At 42.3% G+C, this 25,276-nt stretch overlaps 4 protein-coding genes across 4 annotated transcripts; all 4 read left to right on the forward strand.

The window, feature by feature from the left end:
* The first annotated feature begins 4,943 nt into the window (after positions 1–4,943).
* LOC117469676 (tripartite motif-containing protein 16-like) lies at positions 4,944–24,574 on the forward strand. The gene is made up of 2 exons (XM_034114139.1): positions 4,944–5,012; positions 22,875–24,574. The coding sequence occupies exon 2, from the start codon at positions 22,875–22,877 to the stop codon at positions 24,537–24,539; it is 1,665 nt and encodes a 554-aa protein (XP_033970030.1). The 5' UTR covers positions 4,944–5,012; the 3' UTR covers positions 24,540–24,574.
* LOC117469678 (tripartite motif-containing protein 16-like) lies at positions 5,013–6,737 on the forward strand. Its single transcript, XM_034114140.1, has one exon. The coding sequence runs from the start codon at positions 5,013–5,015 to the stop codon at positions 6,672–6,674; it is 1,662 nt and encodes a 553-aa protein (XP_033970031.1). The 3' UTR covers positions 6,675–6,737.
* Positions 8,919–10,865, forward strand: LOC117469683 (tripartite motif-containing protein 16-like). The gene has a single exon (XM_034114145.1). The coding sequence runs from the start codon at positions 9,140–9,142 to the stop codon at positions 10,577–10,579; it is 1,440 nt and encodes a 479-aa protein (XP_033970036.1). The 5' UTR covers positions 8,919–9,139; the 3' UTR covers positions 10,580–10,865.
* LOC117469680 (tripartite motif-containing protein 16-like) lies at positions 13,002–15,486 on the forward strand. The gene has a single exon (XM_034114142.1). The coding sequence runs from the start codon at positions 13,216–13,218 to the stop codon at positions 14,869–14,871; it is 1,656 nt and encodes a 551-aa protein (XP_033970033.1). The 5' UTR covers positions 13,002–13,215; the 3' UTR covers positions 14,872–15,486.
* Positions 24,575–25,276: the final 702 nt, after the last annotated feature.

Below are 25,276 nucleotides of genomic sequence, written 5' to 3' on the forward strand. Positions count from 1 at the left end.
AAATTGTTGCTACCCATTTATAGCCACGGTTGTGTACTTACTTGTCCTTATTTTTATTATATTACTAATATGTGCTTTTCTCTATATTTAATAAGTTAGCTTACTCTTTATTATTGCTTGCCTTTTTTACCTGTTATGCCACTTTTGCTCAAACACTGTAAATGCCCGTGCTGAGCAGTGCTGAGGGTCTAATAAACGAATTCTGATTCTGATTTTTATTTTGAAGGACAGGCATCACATTTCCGGTAGCTCCCTGGTTGGACTTGATTTGACTTGACACGACTAGCTGGAGCTAAATGAGCTACACAGCATGGGCTGCATTGAATTGGCTGTCGTGGCTATAAGGATGGTTGGGGTTCACAGATAAATGGAGGACTTTTAAACAAGTAGCAGGAGGTTTCTACCGCCATCTGCTGAACTGGAGCACTTAACGTATGCACTGCCAACTAATTCATAACATAGATCAGGGGTGTGCAACCTTTTTGACCAAAAGAGCAATTTTGCCCCCTTTTCCACACATTTTTTTTCTTTGGAGCCGCAAAACATATTTGATAGTTTGATAGCTTATAAAGTTGTATATATTGTTACAGTGGAGGAAATAAGTATTTGATCCCTTGCAGATGTTGTTAGTTTGCCCACTTACAAAGAAATTAACAGTCTATCATTTTAATGGTAGGTTTATTTGACTAATGAGAGAGAGAATATAAAAAAGAAAATCAAGAAATGTACATTATATAAAAGATAAAAATTGATTTGCATTTATCCTGTTGATCCAGGATACTGTTGAGCTTCCTCCTCGTCCTCCCCTCTGCCACCTCCTCCAGATTGTCCAGTTGTACACCAACTACAGCCCTCCTCACAAGCTTGTTCAGCCTCATCACTTGTGTTTGTGTTTCCACCCCAGCACACCACGGCAAAGAAGAGCCCATTGGCCACCACAGACTGGTAAAACATCTGCAGCATCCTCGTGCACACGTTGAAGGACCTGAGCCTCCTCAGGGAGAACAGCTTCCTGAAGAGAGCATCAGTCAAAGTCAACTGTATTGTCAATCTTTCAGTTTGTGTGTACAGACAGAGAGATCGAAATACCGTTTCCCACAATCCCGAGGAATACAAAATACAAATATATATAGAAATGTGAATACAAATATGTGTATACATATATACACAATCAACAGACACATTTGTACATGCACACATTAAGACATCAATAAAAGCACAACAATCAATATATACAAAATAACTGCACTTCAATATATTTTTGGGCACCGGGACAATGCAGGAGGTCTTCCAGATCTCAGGCACCTTCATCAGCTTCAAAGAGAGACTGAAGAGCTCCTGCTATCTGTCTGTCCGTCACACACCTTGAGCCCCCGGGGGTTGGTGTTGTCTCGCCCCCTGGCCTTTCTCTCGTTGATCTTCGACAGCTGATTCCTGACCTGTCCGGTGGTGTTTATCAGAGGTGAAGCTGTTGGGAGTGTGGTCCAAGGGTGGGGCTGAACAGCATTTACTATACATTAGAGCACCAGAGACAATCACTACACTTGATTACTCTCCATGTGTCTGCACCGTGGAGTCCTTACATACAGAGTTAACAGTTTGAAGAAAATGCATCACAGATATACTGTGTTACCTGACTGATTCATAATAATTCATTTTCAGGAGATATTTGTAAACCACCTCAGGTCTGGAAAATATACGATTGCAGGGGTTTTTGTTATTCATTAAAGAGCTAAAAGACCACAGTCAAAGTGAAGTAGTCATGACCGCAGAAAGCATTGCATTTATTTGACAAAATTAGTTACTAGTTATTTCACAAATACAAATGATTAGCTTAAACAAAATATGAATAAACAGTGATATATAATTATAGGTTAAGATATCCAGCAGCAGTATATAAAGTAAAAGTTTCTGCACAGCTGTGATCACATTAACGTAAACAAAATGAAAGAATCCAGTAATTCAATATATATGATTCTAAAATGGGATATTGGGCACAGTAAGTACTTTTACTTTTGGTACTTTAACTATTTTTGTATGCCAATACATCTCAGTTCATGCTGCCGTATACTGCACTACATTTTAAAAGACAGTATTGTACATTTTAGTCCACTGCATTTATTTGACCGTTTTTAGTTACTAGTTAGATATAGATTATCAGATAATTCAAAACGTAAATAAATTATTAATTACACTTTGACAGGTATTTATAGGTTAAGATAGCCAGCAGCAGGACATCAAGTTATTCAAATTAGCTCTACATTTACTAACTGTGATAAAACACATCAATATTAACCCATTACTCTCTCTCTCTATATATATATATACGATTCTGAAAAGGGCATTTATGTACTGTATAAGGAGTACTTTTACTTTTGGTACTCTAATATTTTGATACCAATGCTTTTGTACTTTTACTTGTAACACATTATTTTTACACCTTAGTATTTCTACTTTTGCTTTAGTAGAATATCTGAGTACTTCTTACACCACTGCTACCATGAGTGAGGACAAGAAATATTTTACAGCTGAAGACTGTTTTCAAATGTAGAGCAGGTTGTTAGCGAGGCTCCGTTTGTAAATGAGGAAACAGTTCAGAGAGTCAGCGCTGCTCCTCCTCCTGGAATGAATCAGATAAGCCCTCCCTCTTCTTCCTGCTCTCAGACCGTTTCTCAATCGCGAGGATATTGGCTTCCAAGCCAATATTTAAAGGATGCTACGTCATCGAGTGCCGCCGAAGGACTGTTTCAATCTCCAGCATACTTGGAATTCCACCGAGGCCGCGTCCTTGGTTTGGGGGAAATTTCGAGGCTGCACATGGGTAGACTTTGCGTCCTTAAAATCCCCACAATGCTTTGCGCATGGACCAATTTCCCCAAATCTGTGGCGGAAGATGTAAGGCGGGCAGTGGCGGCCGGTCCATAGGGGCGCTAGGGGCGCCGCCCCACCTCTTCCCATATTGAAAAAAATAAATAATAATAATTAAAATTAAAATAAAAAAAAAAATATATGTTTAAAAAAATATATATGTTTTTATTTTTATTTTTAATGAACAAGGTAAATATTATATAATTGGTATCAGTAAAATGTATAATCTACAATAAAATCTCGTTTAAAATTGTGTTACGATGTCTAAAGTTACTGATAAGTCACATGTTTCCTGCCTGGCCTTGCCCATGCACCTTCTCTCGTCTGGGCGCTAAGAGAGGAGCCTTCAACCAGTGCAGCAGCAGCCACCAGCAGCTGACTGTTGCTATCTGTAACGTGTAAACTATGCCGCGAAAATATAATTTCAGCCAATCAGCGTCGTCAAAGATGACGGTCACCGGGCGCCAATGTCAGCGCCCAGTGCAGTCTGTGAGTAGTTTGGACAGTGACTCGTATCCGGTTGACGCAGTAGTTGATGAGGATGGCTTCGTGTGCAGGTGGAGTCTCCGGACCTCGGTCCCCGGCTAATTCTGTTCAAGAGCTAATCTCCAATCCTTTCGAAAGGAGAAGTTTGGCAGATAAATTGTTGCTTAAAGACCTTGCACCGGACCAACCCGATTTGAATATATCGCAGCAATCTCGTGAAAAAGACAACATTTATACACGAGGCTTCACAAGTAGCTGGTACACAAGAAAGGCTTGGCTAGCTGGATGCAAACAGGTAAATGCTGTCTTTTGTTTCCCATGCTTGGATATCACTTTATATGTAGAGAGGAGGTTTCCCATGGTTGTTAGAAGTTTATTAATAAGTGGGCATTTATCACAGAAGTGATTGTTCTGTCTCCACGTTTGTTGCATTGTCTGTGATGTATTTTCCAACGGTTATAGCTCCTGTTCTGTCCCCAGCAACACTACACGGTTTGCAGCTCCACCACATTTTTGGTTTATCTTCGGTGTCGCTTAAAATCTGCTTCCCATCGGACTAAAACCTCCACGTAATCTGAAGACAGATACTTGAAGTTATTTAAAACCTTTTGCAAACTTTATGTTCTTTCTTGCTCTAGCCTTGCCAGTTACATTGTACATAACACATATATTATCATTATGCTAACTGGTTGTTCGTGTTAGACGATGTAGCTTTTTCATTTCTGAGTTATTGCTATATGTAAATAAGCCTGTTTGTAAATAATCCTCAGAGAAACAAAGAAAAAACACAATTTATGACATTTTGTGCTGTGGTTATTTTTTTTAAATTGCATTTATTCACAGTTCAGTTTGAAATGCTGTAGTGACTTGTATTGAACCACTTAAATATTTATAATTAATGCTACTGAAAAGATGCTATTAATTTTATATCTCACATGCAGTTCACTGTAAAGCTACTTGGTGAAGGTGTTGGTTCATAAAACATGAACAGTTTTAAGAAAGAAAAAAACAGACCAGTTCTGAGAACACAAATTCCTGGTAAAGTAGTAGATGTTCAGGTTGATAAATAATATTTTCCACACTGAAGATTATGGAGGTATTGATCAGTCTTCTCATATTTTTAAGCCTCGATTTCTCCTTTCCCCCCCCCTCTAACATCACCAGAAGTCATCATTTAAGGGGTCATTTCTCGAAAAAAAAATTCCGGGGGGAAACCCCCCGGACCCCCCCGGGTAGGTCACTTACGGTACGTCAAGAGCCCCACCAAAAAAAAAGACCACCGGCCGCCACTGAAGGCGGGGCCTCTCATATGACGCACACCTGCAAACTTGCTAGCCTGTTCCACTCTTCGTTTACCGAATGCCAGGAAGTATTCTTGCCTTGCTTCTGAAGCAAGATGCTCGGCTCGGCTGTGCTACCAAGCCAGCATCCTCGCGATTGAGAAACGGCCGCAGACACAGCCAGCTCCACTCTGTATTTCCTGGTTCCTCCCCTTTAGATCCACACTGAGGAGAATGGGTGTAACCAACATGTAGGTAAAGTACAAGAGCTGATAGGCCACATTCCCTGCACACACACATGTTTTTCAGATAACCTGTTACACTAGTTTCAGTTCTCAGGAAGTGAAACTCAGACACTCGCTGCTACTGAGAGGTGAAATGGCGCAGAAAGGAGTTCAGCTGGACCGGGAAACCTTCTCTTGTTCGATCTGTCTGGATCTACTGAAGGATCCGGTGACTATTCCCTGTGGACACAGCTACTGTATGAACTGTATTAAACACCACTGGGATGGAAAGCTAATCCACAGCTGCCCTCAGTGTAAGCAGAGCTTCACACAGAGGCCTGTCCTGCTGAAAACCATGTTAGCAGCTTTAGTGGAGGAGCTGAAGAAGACTGGACTCCAAGCTGCTCCTGCTGATCACTGCTATGCTGGAGCTGAAGATGTGGCCTGTGATGTCTGCACTGGGAGAAAACTGAGAGCCTGTAAGTCCTGCCTCGTGTGTCTGGCCTCTTATTGTGACAAACACCTCCAGGGTCATTACGAGGTAGGTCCATTAAAAAAACACAAGCTGGTGGAGCCCTCCAAGAAGCTCCAGGAGAACATCTGCTCTCGTCACGACGAGGTGATGAAGCTGTTCTGCCGCACTGATCAGCAGTGTATCTGTTTAATCTGCACTATGGATGACCATAAGGGCCACAACACAGTGTCAGCTGCAGCAGAGAGGACTGAGAGGCAGAGAGAGCTGGAGGGGAGTCGACTAAACATCCAGCAGAGAATCCAGGACAGAGAGAAGGAGGTGAAGCTGCTTCAGCAGGAGGTGGAGGCCGTCAATGGCTCTGCTGATAAAGCAGTGGAGGACAGTGAGAAGATGTTCACTGAGCTGATCCGTCTCATGGAGAAAAGAAGCTCTGATGTGAAGCAGCAGGTCAGATCCCAGCAGAAGAGAGAAGTGAGTCGAGTCAAAGAGCTTCAGGAGAAGCTGGAGCAGGAGATCTCTGAGCTGAAGAGGAGAGACACTGAGCTGAAGCTGCTGTCTCACACAGAGGATCACAACCAGTTTCTGCACAGCTACCCCTCACTGCCAGCCCTCAGTGAACCTACACACTCATCCAGCATCAACATCCGTCCTCTGCGCTACTTTGAGGACGTGACGGCGGCCCTGTCAGCAGTCAGAGACAAACTACAGGACGTCCTGAGAGAGGAATGGACAAACGTCTCATCGACTGAAGTGGATGTTTTACTGTCAGCAGCAGAGCCCACCACCAGAGCTGGGTTCTTACAATATTCACAGGAGATCACACTGGATCCAAACACAGCAAACACAGAGCTGTTATTATCTGAGGGGAGCAGAAAAGCAACATACATGGAACAAGATCAGTCTTATTCCAATCATCCAGACAGATTCACTTATTATGAGCAGGTCCTGAGTAGAGAGAGTCTGACTGGGCGTTGTTACTGGGAGGTGGAGTGGAGAGGGGAAGGAGTTTTTGTAGCAGTCGCATACAAGAATATCAGCAGAGCAGGGAGTGGGACTGAATGTAGATTTGGACTCAATGACAAATCTTGGTCCTTAAATTGTAACCAAAACAGTTATTCATTTCTTTACAACAATATCCGCACTCCCGTCTCAGGTCCTCAGTCCTCCAGAGTAGGAGTGTACCTGGATCAAAGAGCAGGTGTTCTGTCCTTCTACAGCATCATCTCTGAAACCATGACTCTCCTCCACAGAGTGCAGACCACATTCACTCAGCCGCTACATGCTGGACTGTGTCTTTGTTATCATAATGGAGACACAGCTGAGTTGTGTAAACTGAAATAGCCTGAAGTCATTTGAGGAACTCTTCTACTTCTTAAACTCATTGTGTGTCCATCATTGTTGCTGAGAGCTGATTGTTCATGTCTTCACTGCAGAGATCAGCTATCAATCAAACATTATGGGATGTGCTTTAACATCTTCTCGTGAGTTGTTCTGTAGATGTTGGAGTTTCTTTAGGTGGCGCTCCTTCCTGTGTCTGTTTAGCCATGGAGGCTGTCACTGCTCAGGAGGATTTCTGTTAACCTCAACTCATATTTCTCTGCATGGAAATGTAAACTTTGCTCTAAATATGTGTTGAATATCGATATTGATGTATTTGTATGTTGTTGTTTCTCTTGTAAAGCACGAGTCTTTAGAGAGAAAGCACCAGAGCTTCTTTCATTGTAGATATTTGATTCTAAAGGTCTTTTATGTTTGTTTTTAAAGTGTTGAATGCATAGATGAAAGTTTGAAGAAGGAAATTAAACACATTAAAAGAAAAGTGATAAAAAAGAAAAGCTAACAGGTTGAGTTTGTAATAAATTGTGTTTCTATTTTCAACATGTGAGATGAGTGCCACATTAACATGTCTGTACAAATAACATGTTTATTGTTAATAAAAGAAGTAAGAGGACAAAAGTGAAAATCTCAGTCTTTTGTTTTTTTAATTATAAAAATATCTCTAAATTATTTTTCTGAAACAAAGAAATATAACATAAAATATCCAGATGCCAGAAAAATTGCCATTAAATGTGTTTTTATTTGTATTAAATCCAGATAGGATTATTTATTTATTCATATTTCCAACCACAGATTTTGGAACACTTGATAATAATAATAATAATAATAATAATAATAATAATAATAATAATAATAATAATAATAATAATAATAATAATAATAATAATAATAATAATAATAATAATAGGTAAGAATAAAATATCCTGCTCTAGTCCCTATTACAATGTCCCATGTAATGCTGCCTTCAATGACTCCCTAACATTGTAGGTCAAGAGGACTTCAGTCACCACACATTGAGACTCTTGGTCAAAACAACATGTCATGTATTGTGCAATAAGTAGGTTTAGCTGAACTCAATTAATAATGACATCCAGTGTATCTCCTTCAGTCATTGATCACATTATTTCCATCTCATTCAAGAAATGTAATTGTCCTCTGTTAACCTAGAAGAGGATGAGCTTTGAGAGTTAAACAGTACACTCTGAAACAGAATGAGGAAGGTGATGCTGAATCACACAGGAAACCAGAACACTGAGTGACAAACATGAAACAAGCATAAATCATGAGCCGTCTTCATCGTATGTTAATCAGAATCAGAATTCCTTTATTGCATAGTTACAGCAGAGAGACAGTACTGATAAAGACAAAATAAAAACAGGAATTTAGTAAAGTGAGCACACAAATGAAACATTTAAATCAAGTATAAAAAAGGTATGTAGCAGCATTATAAAATAATAAGTGAAACAAGTAGAAAGTAATGAAGTAGCTGCAGAATGACAATACTCCCCAGTATAAAAGTATATATTGCACAGTTTTATGTTACAACATTGTTGTTACAGGTGTTGTGGGATCTGTGTTGGGTAGTGTTATATTAATTACACTTTGACAGGTATTTATAGGTTAAGATAGCCAGCAGCAGGACATCAAGTTATTACAATGAGCTCTACATTTACTAACTGTGATAAAACACATCAATAATCATTATAGTAACCCAGTAACTCAATATATATATATATATATTTATATACGATTCTGAAAAGGGCCATTATACATAAGGAGTACTTTTACTTTTGGTACTCTAATATTTTGATACCAATGCTTTTATACTTTTATTTGTAACACAGTATTTTTACACCTTAGTATTTCTACTTTTATTTCAGTAGAATATCTGAGTACTTCTTACACCACTGCTACCATGAGTGAGGACAAGAAATATTTAACAGCTGAAGACTGTTTTCAAATGTAGAGCAGGTTGTCAGCGAGGCTCCGTTTGTAAATGAGGAAACAGTTCAGAGTGTCAGCGCTGCCTCTTCCTGGAATGAATCAGATAAGCCCTCCCTCTTCTTCCTGCTCTCAAGCCGTTTCTCAATGTCGAGCATACCTGCTGCAGAGCCACTATTTCAAGTATACTACGTCATCGAGTGGCGCCGAAGGACTGTTTAAATGCATGTTAAATGCCCGGCATTCTGCGCCACTCGATGACGTAGTATACTTGAAGTAGTGGCTCTGCAGCAGGTGTACTCGACATTGAGAAACGGCCACAGACACAGCCAGCTCCACTCTGTATTTCCTGGTTCCTCCCCTTTAGATACACACTGAGGAGGATGGGTGTAACCAACATGTGGGTAAAGTACAAGAGCTGATAGGCCAAATTCACTGCACACACACATCCTGTTCAGATCACAGCTCACACTAGTTTCAGTTCTCAGGAAGTGAAACTCAGACGCTCACTGCTACTGAGAGGTGAAATGGCGCAGAAAGGAGTTCAGCTGGACCGGGAAACCTTCTCTTGTTCGATCTGTCTGGATCTACTGAAGGATCCGGTCACTATTCCCTGTGGACACAGCTACTGCATGGACTGTATTAAACACCACTGGGATGGAGAGCTAATCCACAGCTGCCCTCAGTGTAGAAGGAGCTTCACACCGAGGCCTGTCCTGCTGAAAAACACCATGTTAGCAGCTTTAGTGGAGGAGCTGAAGAAGACTGGACTCCAAGCTGCTCCTGCTGATCACTGCTATGCTGGAGCTAAAGATGTGGCCTGTGATGTCTGCACTGGGAGAAAACTGAGAGCCTGTAAGTCCTGCCTCGTGTGTCTGGCCTCTTATTGTGACAAACACCTCCAGCCTCATTATGACGCAGCTCCATTAAAAAAACACAAGCTGGTGGAGCCCTCCAAGAACCTCCAGGAGAACATCTGCTCTCGTCACGACGAGGTGATGAAGATGTTCTGCCGCACTGATCAGCAGTGTATCTGTTTAATCTGCACTATGGATGACCATAAGGGCCACGACACAGTGTCAGCTGCAGCAGAGAGGACTGAGAGGCAGAGAGAGCTGGAGGGGAGTCGACAAAACATCCAGCAGAGAATCCAGGACGGAGAGAAGGAGGTGAAGCTGCTTCAGCAGGAGGTGGAGGCCGTCAATGGCTCTGCTGATAAAGCAGTGGAGGACAGTGAGAAGATGTTCACTGAGCTGATCCGTCTCATGGAGAAAAGAAGCTCTGATGTGAAGCAGCAGGTCAGATCCCAGCAGAAGAGTGAAGTGAGTCGAGTCAAAGAGCTTCAGGAGAAGCTGGAGCAGGAGATCTCTGAGCTGAAGAGGAGAGACGCTGAGCTGAAACTGCTGTCTCACACAGAGGATCACAACCAGTTTCTGCACAGCTACCCCTCACTGTCAGCCCTCAGTGAACCTACACACTCATCCAACATCAACATCCGTCCTCTGAGCTACTTTGAGGACGTGACGGCGGCCCTGTCAGCAGTCAGAGACAAACTACAGGACGTCCTGAGAGAGGAATGGACACACGTCTCATCGACTGAAGTGGATGCTTTACTGTCAGCAGCAGAGCCCACCACCAGAGCTGGGTTCTTAACATATTCACAGAGAATCACTCTGGATCCAAACACAGCATACACACAGCTGTTATTATCTGAGGGGAGCAGAAAAGCAACATACATGGAACAACATCAGTCTTATTCCAGTCACCCAGACAGATTCACTTTTTATAATCAGGTCCTGAGTAGAGAGAGTCTGACTGGACGTTGTTACTGGGAGGTGGAGTGGAGAGGAGGAGTTTATGTAGCAGTCGCATACAAGAATATCAGCAGAGCAGGGTTGGGGACAGAATGTTTATTTGGACTCAATGACAAATCTTGGTCCTTATATTGTAACCAAAACAGTTATTAATTTCGTTACAACAGTATCAACACTCCCGTCTCAGGTCCTCTGTCCTCCAGAGTAGGAGTGTACCTGGATCACAGAGCAGGTATTCTGTCCTTCTACAGCATCTCTGAAACCATGACTCTCCTCCACAGAGTGCAGACCACATTCACTCAGCCGCTACATGCTGGACTTTGTCTTTGTTATCATAATGGAGACACAGCTGAGTTGTGTAAACTGAAATAGCCTGAAGTCATTTGAGGAACTCTTCTACTTCTTAAACTCATTGTGTGTCCATCATTGTTGCTGAGAGCTGATTGTTCATGTCTTCACTGCACAGAGATCAGCTGTCAATCAAACATTATGGGATGTGCTTTAACATCTTCTCATGAGTTGTTCTGTAGATGTTGGAGTTTCTTTAGGCGGCGCTCCTTCCTGTGTCTGTTTAGCCATGGAGGCTGTCACTGCTCAGGAGGATTTCTGTTAACCTCAACTCATATTTCTCTGCATGGAAATGTAAACTTTGCTCTAAATATGTGTTGAATATCGATATTGATGTATTTGTATGTTGTTGTTTCTCTTGTAAAGCACGAGTCTTTAGAGAGAAAGCACCAGAGCTTCTTTCATTGTAGATATTTTATTCTAAAGGTCTTTTATGTTTTACTTAGTCTCAAAGTGTTGAATGCATAAATGAAAGTTTGACGAAGGAAATAAAACACATTCAAAGAAAAGTGATAAAAAAGAAAAGCTAACAGGTTGAGTTTGTAATAAATTGTGTTTCTATTTTCAACATGTGAGATGAGTGCCACATTAACATGTCTGTACAAATAACATGTTTCTTGTTAATAAAAGAAGTAAGAGGACAAAAGTGAAAATCTCAGTCTTTTGTTTTTTTAATTATAAAAATATCTCTAAATTATTTTTCTGAAACAAAGAAATATAACATAAAATATCCAGATGCCAGAAAAATTGCCATTAAATGTGTTTTTATTTGTATTAAATCCAGATAGGATTGTTTATTTATTCATATTTCCAACCACAGATTTTGGAACATTTGATGGTCTAATAATAATAATAATAATAATAATAATAATAATAGGTAAGAATAAAATAGCCTGCTCTAGTCCCTATTACAATGTCCCTTGTAATGCTGCCTTCACTGACTCCCTAACATTGTAGGTCAAGAGGACTTCAGTCACCACACATTGAGACTCTTGGTCAAAACAACATGTCATGTATTGTGCAATAACTAGGTTTAGTTGAACTCAATTAATAATGACATCCAGTGCATCTCCTTCAGTCATTGATAACATTATTTCCATCTCATTCAAGAAATGTAATTGTCCTCTGTTAACCTAGAAGAGGATGAGCTTTGAGAGTTAAACAGTACACTCTGAAACAGAATGAGGAAGGTGATGCTGAATCACACAGGAAACCAGAACACTGAGTGACAAACATGAAACAAGCAGAAATCATGAGCCGTCTTCATCGTATGTTAATCAGAATCAGAATTCCTTTATTGCATAGTTACAGCAGAGAGACAGTACTGAGAAAGACACAATAAAAACAGTATTTAGTAAAGTGACAGTATTTAGTAAAGTGAGCACACAAATGAAACATTTAAATCAAGTATAAAAAAGGTATGTAGCAGCATTATAAAATAATAAGTGAAACAAGTAGAAAGTAATGAAGTAGCTGCAGAATGACAATACTCCCTAGTATAAAAGTATATATTGCAGAGTTTTATGTTACAACATTGTTGTTACAGGTGTTGTGGGATCTGTGTTGGGTAGTGTTATATTAATTACACTTTGACAGGTATTTATAGGTTTAGATAGCCAGCAGCAGGACATCAAGTTATTACAATTAGCTCTACATTTACTAACTGTGATAAAACACATCAATAATCATTATAGTAACCCAGTAACTCAATATATATATACGATTCTGAAAAGGGCCATTATACATAAGGAGTGCTTTTACTTTTGGTACTCTAATATTTTGATACCAATGCTTTTGTACTTTTACTTGTAACACAGTATTTTTACACCTTAGTATTTCTACTTTTGCTTCAGTAGAATATCTGAGTACTTCTTACACCACTGCTACCATGAGTGAGGACAAGAAATATTTCACAGCTGAAGACTGTTTTCAAATGTAGAGCAGGTTGTAAGCGAGGCTCCGTTTGTAAATGAGGAAACAGCTCAGAGAGTCAGCGCTGCCTCTTCCTGGAATGAATCAGATAAGCCCTCCCTCTTCTTCTTGCTCTCAGGCCGTTTCTCAATGTCGAGTATACCTGCTGCAGAGCCACTATTTCAAGTATACTACGTCATCGAGTGGCGCCGAAGGACTGTTTAAATGCATGTTAAATGCCCGGCATTCGGCGCCACTCGATGACGTAGTATACTTGAAATAGTGGCTCTGCAGCAGGTGTACTCGACATTGAGAAACGGCCACAGACACAGCCAGCTCCACTCTATATTTCCTGGTTCCTCCCCTTTAGATCCACACTGAGGAGGATGGGTGTAACCAACATGTGGGTAAAGTACAAGAGCTGATAGGCCAAATTCACTGCACACACACATCCTGTTCAGATCACAGCTCACACTAGTTTCAGTTCTCAGGAAGTGAAACTCAGACGCTCGCTGCTACTGAGAGGTGAAATGGCGCAGAAAGGAGTTCAGCTGGACCGGGAAACCTTCTCTTGTTCGATCTGTCTGGATCTACTGAAGGATCCGGTCACTATTCCCTGTGGACACAGCTACTGCGTGGACTGTATTAAACACCACTGGGATGGAGAGCTAATCCACAGCTGCCCTCAGTGTAGAAGGAGCTTCACACCGAGGCCTGTCCTGCTGAAAAACACCATGTTAGCAGCTTTAGTGGAGAAGATGAAGAAGACTGGACTCCATGCTGTTCCTACTGATCACTGCTATGCTGGAGCTGAAGATGTGGCCTGTGATGTCTGCACTGGGAGAAAGCTGAGAGCCTGTAAGTCCTGCCTCGTGTGTCTGGCCTCTTATTGTGACAAACACCTCCAGGGTCATTATGACGTAGGTCCATTAAAAAAACACAAGCTGGTGGAGCCCTCCAAGAAGCTCCAGGAGAACATCTGCTCTCGTCACGACGAGGTGATGAAGATATTCTGCCGCACTGATCAGAAGTGTATCTGTTATATCTGCAATATGGAGGAACACAAAGGCCACGACACAGTGTCAGCTGCAGCAGAGAGGACTGAGAGGCAGAGAGAGCTGGAGGGGAGTCGACAAAACATCCAGCAGAGAATCCAGGACAGAGAGAAGGAGGTGAAGCTGCTTCAGCAGGAGGTGGAGGCCGTCAATGGCTCTGCTGATAAAGCAGTGGAGGACAGTGAGAAGATGTTCACTGAGCTGATCCGTCTCATGGAGAAAAGAAGCTCTGATGTGAAGCAGCAGGTCAGATCCCAGCAGAAGAGTGAAGTGAGTCGAGTCAAAGAGCTTCAGGAGAAGCTGGAGCAGGAGATCTCTGAGCTGAAGAGGAGAGACGCTGAGCTGAAGCTGCTGTCTCACACAGAGGATCACAACCAGTTTCTGCACAGCTACCCCTCACTGCCAGCCCTCAGTGAACCTACACACTCATCCAGCATCAACATGCGTCCTCTGAGCTACTTTGAGGACGTGACGGCGGCCCTGTCAGCAGTCAGAGACAAACTACAGGACGTCCTGAGAGAGGAAAGGACACACGTCTCATCGACTGAAGTGGATGTTGTACTGTCAGCAGCAGAGCCCACTACCAGAGCTGGGTTCTTAACATATTCACAGAGAATCACACTGGATCCAAACACAGCACACACATGGCTGTTATTATCTGAGGGGAACAGAAAAGCAACAATCATGGACGATCAGTTTTATTCCAGTCACCCAGACAGATTCACTGATTATTCTCAGGTCCTGAGTAGAGAGAGTCTGACTGGACGTTGTTACTGGGAGGTGGAGTGGAGAGGGGAAGGAGTTTATGTAGCAGTCGCATACAAGAATATCAGCAGAGCAGGGTGGGGGACTGAATGTGGATTTGGACTCAATGACAAATCTTGGTCCTTAAATTGTAACCAAAACAGTTATTCATTTCTTTACAACAAAATCAACACTCCCGTCTCAGGTCCTCTGTCCTCCAGAGTAGGAGTGTACCTGGATTACAGAGCAGGTATTCTGTCCTTCTACAGCATCATCTCTGAAACCATGACTCTCCTCCACAGAGTGCAGACCACATTCACTCAGCCGCTACATGCTGGACTTTGTCTTTGTTATGGAGCCACAGCTGAGTTGTATAAACTGAAATAGCCTGAAGTCATTTGAGGAACTCTTCTACTTCTTAAACTCCTTGTGTGTCCATCATTGTTGCAGAGAGCTGATTGTTCATGTCTTCACTGCACAGAGATCAGCTGTCAATCAAACATTATGGGATGTGCTTTAACATCTTCTCGTGAGTTGTTCTGTAGATGTTGGAGTTTCTTTAGGCGGCGCTCCTTCCTGTGTCTGTTTAGCCATGGAGGCTGTCACTGCTCAGGAGGATTTCTGTTAACCTCAACTCATATTTCTCTGCATGGAAATGTAAACTTTGCTCTAAATATGTGTTGAATATCGATATTGATGTATTTGTATGTTGTTGTTTCTCTTGTAAAGCACGAGTCTTTAGAGAGAAAGCACCAGAGCTTCTTTCATTGTAGATATTTTATTCTAAAGGTCTTTTATGTTTGACTTAGTCTCAAAGTGTTGAATGCATTAATGAAAGTTTGAAGAAGGAAATTAAACACATTAAAAGAAAAGTGATGAAAAAGAAAAGCTAACAGGTTGAGTTTGTAATAAATTGTGTTTCTATTTTCAACATGTGAGATGAGTGCCACATTAACATGTCTGTACAAAATAACATGTTTCTTGTTAATAAAAGAAGTAAGAGGACAAAAGTGAAAATCTCAGTCTTTTGTTTTTTTAATTATAAAAATATCTCTAAATTATTTTTCTGACACAAAGAAATATAACATAAAATATCCAGATGCCAGAAAAATGCCATTAAATGTGTTTTTATTTGTATTAAATCCAGATAGGATAGTTCATTTATTCATATTTCCAACCACAGATTGTGGAGCACTTAATGATCTAATAATAATAATAATAATAATAATAATAGTAATAATAATAATAATAATAATAATAATAATAATAATAATAATAATAATAATAATAATAATAATAATAATAATAATAATAATAATAATAATAATAATAATAATAATAATAATAATAATAATAATAATAATAATAATAATAATAATAATAATAGTAATAATAATAATAATAATAATAACAATAATAATAATAATAATAATAATAATAATAATAATAATAATAATAATAATAATAATAATAATAATAATAATAATAATAATAATAGTAATAATAGGTAATAATAAAATAGCCTGCTCTAGTCCCTATTACAATGTCCCTTGTAATGCTGCCTTCAATGACTCCCTAACATTGTAGGTCAAGAGGACTTCTGTCACCACACATTGAGACTCTTGGTCAAAACAACATGTCATGTATTGTGCAATAAGTAGGTTTAGCTGAACTCAATTAATAATGACATCCAGTGTATCTCCTTCAGTCATTGATCACATTATTTCCATCTCATTCAAGAAATGTAATTGTCCTCTGTTAACCTAGAAGAGAATGAGCTTTGAGAGTTAAACAGTACACTCAGAAACAGAATGAAGAAGGTGATGCTGAATCTCACAGGAAACCAGAACACTGAGTGAGAAACATGAAACAAGCAGAAATCATGAGCCGTCTTCATCGTATGTTAATCAGAATCAGAATTCCTTTATTGCATAGTTACAGCAAAGAGACAGTACTGATAAAGACACAATAAAAACAGTATTTAGTAAAGTGACAGTATTTAGTAAAGTGAGCACACAAATGAAACATTTAAATCAAGTATAAAAAAGGTATGTAGCAGCATTATAAAATAATAAGTGGAACAAGTAGAAAGTAATGAAGTAGCTGCAGAATGACAATACTCCCTAGTATAAAAGTATATATTGCACAGTTTTATGTTACACCATTGTTGTTACAGGTGTTGTGGGATCTGTGTTGGGTAGTGTTATATTAATTACACTTTGACAGGTATTTATAGGTTAAGATAGCCAGCAGCAGGACATCAAGTTATTACAATGAGCTCTACATTTACTAACTGTGATAAAACACATCAATAATCAATATAGTAACCCAGTAACTCAATATATATATATATATATATATGTACCATTCTGAAAAGGGCCATTATACATAAGGAGTACTTTTACTTGTAACACAGTATTTCTACACCTTAGTATTTTTACTTTTGTTTTAGTAGAATATCTGAGTACTTCTTACACCACTGCTACTGTGCTGTAAACTCATGTTTTGTGCTGGTTGTATTAGGGTTCAATTAATGGGGTTCAGTTTATGTGAGTGTGACTTTAAATCTTGGTAGAGATTCGCAGGGTTTATTGATATGTTATAAATAGAGGGGATAAATAAATGAACGTCATTGAGATTGAGGAATCAGGAGAGGCCACTAGTAGGTGTGATTATTATATTGAATGTGATTTAAGTTGTATGGGATATGTGTGATCCTAATTGTTGTATTGTTGTTGTCCTTTTTCTTCTAAGGTTAACAACCTATTTGGATTTGATTAAATTATCAAAACTAGAAGTTGTTTCCGTTCATCCTGATTTCACCCATACTGTCGGGAGATAGACAGTACAGTTGTTAACTAACCGCATCGGGAGGGATAAAGGTTTCAACCGATGGCGAGAGACAGCTAGGAAGGGAGACTACAGTGACGACCGGACGAGCAGGATAGCCCGTGGTCGCAGCGATCGGCGGGAAGTGAAGGGCCGAGGCTAGCAAAGAAAGCAAAGAACGCAGGGTCCTGGAGGAGGACAGCTATGTGGACGATATCTTAACGGCCCACAATAATAATAATAATAATAATAATAATAATACATTTTATGACCCAAAGAGACTGGAAGAAATCACAGAGGGGGTAGAAGAGACTTCTCCCTCAAACCATGGGTCAGGTCAGGCCAAAGTGGGAGGCAGAGGACTGCGGAGCAGGTCCAAGCTGGAGCAGTAGCAGAGCCAGGGGTCAAGACACTGGTACTCCCGAATCAGTTAAGCGACGAGGACAACAAGGCTCTGGGGATTGGATATCATGTGGACCAAGATCAACTTTACATGATGACCTCGATCAACTTCTCAAGAAAGAAGAAAAAGATGAGAGTGGGACTGAATCTTCGTGAGGAGGAGGTAAGACCAGAAACGCCTGACCCTTTGACTAGAAGGGAGCTACTTAGTCAAGTTAGTGGACTCTATGATCCAATTGGCCTGGTTACGCCTGCAAAGCAGAAGGGGACTATCCTCGTCAGAAGGGCCTTCCAAGAGGCAGAGAGAGGAAGATTGACAAAGGAGACTTGGGACAGCCCACTCTCAGGGAACCTCCGAGAAGATGCTATCAAGCTGTTTGAGGAGTATGTGAGGCTGAGTAAGGTCAAATTCCACAGGAGTCTCACGCCATCCGGGTGAAAAGGCAAACCGTGGAGGGTCACGTTTTCAGACGGGAGCGATGACGCATACGGTGCCGTGATGTACCTGAGATGGGAGTCAAAGCAAGGGGTCGAGGTCAGGTTGGTGTAGTCAAAGGCCAAGCTAACACCTCTCGACCAAAAGGGAGACGTAGTCAAAGCTGAGATGTGCGGTGCGGTCTTTTCAGCTCGGTTAAAAGGGTATTTGCAGAAGCACGGACGGTTGGAGGTGGAGCGCTGGTTCCACTTTGTTGACAGTCAAACAGTCCTGGGATCAAGTGACTGACGTGATTCTGAGGTGATTCAAGATGGCGCCTGTGTCGGCTCGCCGCTCCCTCAGCTCTCTACCTTTAGCTATCCTGTTTTTGTTTTATGTTTGTCAGAATGTCTCTGCTCTGCTCGTTTACAATCGCCAAGCTCTCCTCCACCTCAGACCTTCACTGGAGTTGATATTGCTGCCCAAACCTACATCTGGCAACCATAAATCGTCCCCCCCCCCCTCTACTGTCGAATATTCCCACCTACCTGCGCCGTTTGCCCTGCATCCTGCCTCGCCGAAAGCGCTTTAGACGACGGGGAAAGCATGGTGGTGCACTGGTCCATCTTAAGGCATACCTGACGGTTTCTCCTGGGACTTATCCACGCCTCGGATGTCATGGCCCTCCCGCTGCACGCCATGTGAGGGATCGGTGGATTCGCCCTGTTTTTCCGGAGCTGCGGACTCTGCTGGGCCCGCTGGCAGCTCCTCCTGCCCGACTGACTGCTCCCGGCCCGCGCGACGTTCAACACGCAAATCTTCGTCAGCTGAGACGCACTACACCTTCGGCAAGCCAGGAGCGAAAACTTTGCATGGCTTTGCTAAATGCTAGGTCGATAGCAAACAAAACGTTCCTGCTAAACGACTTCTTCACCTCTCGTGAACTGGATTTTATGTTCCTGACGGAGAGCTGGGTCCACGCTGGCGAGTATACACCGTTCTCTGAACTTCTTCCTCCTGACTGTACATTCTTTAGCTCCCCCCGTGCCACCGGCCATGGTGGGGGCATAGCATCAGTGTTTAGAGCTAGCCTCCAATGCCGATTGCTTCATCCTGTAACTAGCTATGCTAGCTTTGAGTTGCAGCTTTTTTAACTGAACCCGGCCTCGCCTATACTCTGCGCAGTCGTGTATCGTCCGCCAAAGGGCAATAAGGATTTCATAAATGACTTTTCTGACTTTCTGTCCGTGATCATGGTGAAATATGATCGTGTTTTGATCTCCGGAGACTTCAATGTCCATGTGTGTTGCGAGTCCAAACCTCTGGTTAGGGACTTTTTAAATCTCCTTGATTCTTTTGGTCTCGTTCAGTCCGTGGCTGGCCCAACACACGAAAAAGGACACACTTTGGACTTAGTATTATCGTTTGGACTGTCTGTATCTGTGGATGAAATTTTTGCAGCAACGCGTATCTCAGACCATTTACCGGTTCTGTTTACAACCTCCATCCCTTCCGCAGGAGTCGAATTACGTGCCCCTGCGCGTCGTCTGCGTTCGATTAACCCCTTGACTGCCTCACAGTTCTCTGATGTTTTTAATGCTTCTCCGATCTGTAAATTAGATGTGAACTGTGCTTTTAATGGTGATGAGCTTATCTCCATGTTTGACTCGACATGCACATTAATACTGGATTCTGTTGCTCCTTTTACGCTTAGACGCACCAAAGTTCTATCAGAGCCGTGGCTCAATGACTGTACTCGTGCTCTGCGCTTGCAGACGTGCAGAGAGTAAATGGAAAAAGGATAAACTCCATGTCTCCCTAGAAATCCTTCGTGCTTGCCTTTCTGACTACCAGACGGCAGTCAAAGCAGCCAAAACAGAGCACATTTCTCTGTTCATCTCCAAAAACAGCCATAAACCTCAGGTTCTTTTTAATGTCCTCAACTCTATCATTAATCCCTGTGATGTTTCTTCTATTGTCCCATCGACTACTCTCTGTGATAAGTTTCTTACATTTTTTATTGAAAAAGTATCTGCTCTTAGGCTTGCCCACACTAGTGCTACCCCAGATCCTGCTCCTTTTCTGTGCCCTGCTGTCCTCGACCACTTTGAGCCTGTATCCCTCTCTTCTCTCTCGGATGTAGTCAAGCACCTGCGGCCGACAAACTGCACCTCAGACAGCATTCCCTCTCGCCTTCTCAGAGATGTTTTTGATTCAGTTGGAGCAAGTATTTTATTACTCACACCTCTCTTAGCTCAGTATGTGTCCCAGCTGCCTTCAAACATGCCGTGGTTAAGCCACAACTTAAAAAGAAAAATCTCGACCCCTCCATTCTCGCAAATTTTAGGCCCATCTCCCAGCTACCTTTTTTATCAAAAGCCCTGGAGCGAGTAGTCTACGCCCAGCTGCAGTCTTTTTTAACCATGCATGGAATCCATGAAAAGTTTCAGTCTGGCTGCAAACCCATGCACAGCACTGAAACAGCCCTTTTAAGAGTTTTTAATGATCTGCTCCTAGCCGCCGACTCAGGTAGCTCCGCTGTCTTGGTACTGTTAGACCTGACAGCTGCCTTTGACACTGTGGACCATAGCATCCTGTTGTCACGGCTTGAACAGTCCGCTGGCATCACAGGCTCTGCCCTTGCATGGTTCAGGTCCTACCTGACAGACCGTAGCTTCTCGGTACAGCTAGGTGCCTTCTCCTCTGCCAAAGCCCCTCTTACCTGTGGGGTTCCCCAAGGCTCGATTCTGGGCCCCATCCTTTTTCTACTGTACATACTGCCCCTAGGTTCAATTCTCACAAAACATAATATTCCCTTCCACCGCTACGCCGACGATGTACAGATATATCTGCCTCTCAAAGCAAATGTCAAACACTCACTACAGCAGTTGATGGACTGCTTAACAGAGATAAAATCCTGGCTGAGCAAAAACTTTCTCAACCTCAACGAGAGCAAGACTGAGGTCATCTTTTTTGGACCCCAACCTCCAGCCTCTCCGGTTGATATTCTGGGCTCTCTCAAAAAAAATATCCTCCCCTCGGTCATGAACCTTGGAGTGACCTTCACTAGCACTTTTAAATTCGACAAGCAGGTCAGCACCGTAGTCAAATCCTGCTTTTTTAAAATAAGACTATTGGCCAAAACCAAGTCGTATTTATCTTTTAATGACTTAGAAAGGGTTATTAACGCCTTTGTTACCTCAAGACTGGACTATTGCAACGCTCTGTATGTGGGTATGGACCAGGCCTCAATTAAACGCCTGCAGCTAGTCCAAAACGCAGCTGCACGTTTGCTGACTGGCCACAAAAAGCGTGACCACATCACCCCAATTCTGGCCTCACTGCACTGGCTTCCAGTTCGGTTCAGAATTGATTTTAAAATCCTTTTATTTGTTTTTAAAGCACTAAATGGGCTGGCTCCGGCCTATATAGCTGAACTCCTCCAGCGCTACACCCCAGCCAGAGCTTTAAGGTCTGCTGACCAGCTGCTGCTGGTAGTGCCCAAGACCAGGCTCAAAACCCGAGGGCACCGAGCCTTCGCAGCAGCTGGCCCTAGGCTCTGGAACACTCTGCCCCTCCATGTGAGGTCGGCCCAGACCCTAGGGGTTTTTAAATCTACACTAAAAACACACTTCTTCTCTCTGGCCTTCTAGTTAGAGCGGAGCTCGACTCCTGACTTTTCCTTGTGTTTTATTTTTATTTTTTATATATATCTGTTGTAATTTATTGTCTTTTATTGTGATTGTAGTAATGTGTTTTTATTACATGTACAGCACTTTGGCTCGACCAAAAATCGCTTTTAAATGTGCTCTATAAATAAAACTTGATTTGATTTGATTTGATTTGGGAGCCATCCAGCGAGAGAGCTACGGGTATCAGACGTTCTTCGCAAACAGGGTCGGCGAGATCCAGAAGACCGGACCAGTAACTGACTGGTGGTGGATCCCAGGGCCACTTAACATCGCCAACATCGTAACAAGAGGAGCAACTCCTGAAGACCTGGGAGAGGGCTCAGAGTGGCAGAGGGGACCAGTGTTCCTGGTGAGGCCGCTAGAAGAATGGCCCCTGAAGTCGGCCACGGAGAGAGAGTGTGGGCAAGCTTCAAAGAAAGGCATTCTCTGCAATACTCACCAGAGCCCAGTCAAACAAAACCCCTATCCCTGATGACACCAGTGGAAAGGACGCAGAGGCTGAGGAGTCCCTAGTTAAGGTTGGCGGATCCCCAGAAACCTCCGAAAGGAAAGAAGCTTGTATATAGACTCTTATTCCACTATTTCACTATTTTAGTATTGTTTTTTCTTTTTGTATTTACTTGCACTATTTGTTCAGTTTTTCAGTTTTTATTGTGTTGCACTGTTGGAGGATCCTGTGACCTAAGACTTCCATCATCATAACTACACTGTAGCTATGTACGTATGACTAATAAAAGGCTTGAAACTCCTGGAATGAATCAGATAAGCCCTCCCTCTTCTTCCTGCTCTCAGACAAAGCCAGCTCCACTCTGTATTTCCTGGTTTCTCCCTTTTTTAGATACACAATAAGGAGGATGGGTGTAACCAACATGCAGGGAAAGTCCAAGAGCTGAAATGCACACACACATGCTGTTCAGATCACAGCTCTCATAGTTTCAGTTCTCAGGAACTGAAACTCAGACACTCGCCACATTCACTGCACACACACATGCTGTTCAGATCACAGCTCACACTAGTTTCAGCTCAGACACTCGCTGCGACTGAGAGGTGAAATGGCGCAGAAAGGAGTTCAGCTGGCCCGGGAAACCCTCTCTTGTTCGATCTGTCTGGATCTACTGAAGGATCCGGTCACTATTCCCTGTGGACACAGCTACTGCATGAACTGTATTAAACACCACTGGGATGGAGAGCTAATCCTCAACTGCCGTCAGTGTAGAAGGAACTTCACACCGAGGCCTATCCTGCTGAAAAACACCATGTTAGCAGCTTTAGTGGAGGAGCTGAAGAAGACTGGACTCCAAGCTGCTCCTGCTGATCACTGCTATGCTGGAGCTGAAGATGTGGCCTGTGATGTCTGCACTGGGAGGAAACTGAGAGCCTGTAAGTCCTGCCTCGTGTGTCTGGCCTCTTATTGTGACAAACACCTCCAGGGTCATTATGAGGTAGGTCCATTAAAAAAACACAAGCTGGTGGAGCCCTCCAAGAAGCTCCAGGAGAACATCTGCTCTCGTCACGACGAGGTGATGAAGCTGTTCTGCCGCACTGATCAGCAGTGTATCTGTTTAATCTGCACTATGGATGAACACAAAGGCCACGACACAGTGTCAGCTGCAGCAGAGAGGACTGAGAGGCAGAGAGAGCTGGAGGGGAGTCGACAAAACATCCAGCAGAGAATCCAGGACAGAGAGAAGGAGGTGAAGCTGCTTCAGCAGGAGGTGGAGGCCGTCAATGGCTCTGCTGATAAAGCAGTGGAGGACAGTGAGAAGATGTTCACTGAGCTGATCCGTCTCATGGAGAAAAGAAGCTCTGATGTAAATCAGCAGGTCAGATCCCAGCAGAAGAGAGAAGTGAGTCGAGTCAAAGAGCTTCAGGAGAAGCTGGAGCAGGAGATCTCTGAGCTGAAGAGGAGAGACGCTGAGCTGAAGCTGCTGTCTCACACAGAGGATCACAACCAGTTTCTGCAAAGCTACCCCTCACTGTCAGCCCTCAGTGAACCTACACACTCATCCAGCATCAACATCCGTCCTCTGAGCTACTTTGAGGATGTGACGGCGGCCCTGTCAGCAGTCAGAGACAAACTACAGGACGTCCTGAGAGAGGAATGGACAAACGTCTCATCGACTGAAGTGGATGCTTTACTGTCAGCAGCAGAGCCCACCACCAGAGCTGGGTTCTTAAAATATTCACAGAGAATCACACTGGATCCAAACACAGCACACACACAGCTGGTATTATATGAGGGGAGCAGAAAAGCAACATACATGGAAAAATATCAGTCTTATTCCAGTCACCCAGACAGATTCACTGATTATGAGCAGGTCCTGAGTAGAGAGAGTCTGACTGGACGTTGTTACTGGGAGGTGGAGTGGAGAGGGGAAGGAGTTTTTGTAGCAGTCGCATACAAGAATATCATCAGAGCAGGGAGGGGGACAGAATGTAAATTTGGATACAATGACAAATCTTGGTCCTTAGAGTGTAACCAAAACAGTTATACATTTCTTTACAACAATATCCACACTCCCGTCTCAGGTCCTCAGTCCTCGAGAGTAGGAGTGTACCTGGATCAAAGAGCAGGTGTTCTGTCCTTCTACAGCATCATATATGAAACCAAAACTCTCCTCCACAGAGTGCAGACCACATTCACTCAGCCGCTACATGCTGGACTTTGTCTTTGTTATTATAATGGAGACACAGCTGAGTTTTGTAAACTGAAATAGCCTGAAGTCATTTGAGGAACTCTTCTACTTCTTAAACTCATTGTGTCTCCATCATTGTTGCTGAGAGCTGATTGTTCATGTCTTCACTGCACAGAGATCAGCTGTCAATCAAACATTACGGGATGTGCTTTAACATCTTCTCGTGAGTTGTTCTGTAGATGTTGGAGTTTCTTTAGGCGGCGCTCCTTCCTGTGTCTGTTTAGCCATGGAGGCTGTCACTGCTCAGGAGGATTTCTGTTAACCTCAACTCATATTTCTCTGCATGGAAATGTAAACTTTGCTCTAAATATGTGTTGAATATCGATATTGATGTATTTGTATGTTGTTGTTTCTCTTGTAAAGCACGAGTCTTTAGAGAGAAAGCACCAGAGCTTCTTTCATTGTAGATATTTTATTCTAAAGGTCTTTTATGTTTGACTTAGTCTCAAAGTGTTGAATGCATAGATGAAAGTTTGAAGAAGGAAATAAAACACATTAAAAGAAAAGTGATGAAAAAGAAAAGCTAACAGGTTGAGTTTGTAATAAATTGTGTTTCTATTTTCAACATGTGAGATGAGTGCCACATTAACATGTCTGTACAAAATAACATGTTGGGCTTTTTCTTGTTAATAAAATAAAGTGCAAAGTGAAAATCTCAGTCTTTTGCTTTTTTAATTGTTAAAATATCTCTAAATAATTTTTCTGAAACAAAGAAATATAACATAAAATATCCAGATGCCAGAAAAATGCCATTAAAT

Source organism: Trematomus bernacchii, unplaced genomic scaffold (genome assembly GCF_902827165.1).
Source record: "Trematomus bernacchii unplaced genomic scaffold, fTreBer1.1, whole genome shotgun sequence".
In the NCBI taxonomy this organism is placed as follows: Eukaryota; Metazoa; Chordata; class Actinopteri; order Perciformes; family Nototheniidae; genus Trematomus; species Trematomus bernacchii.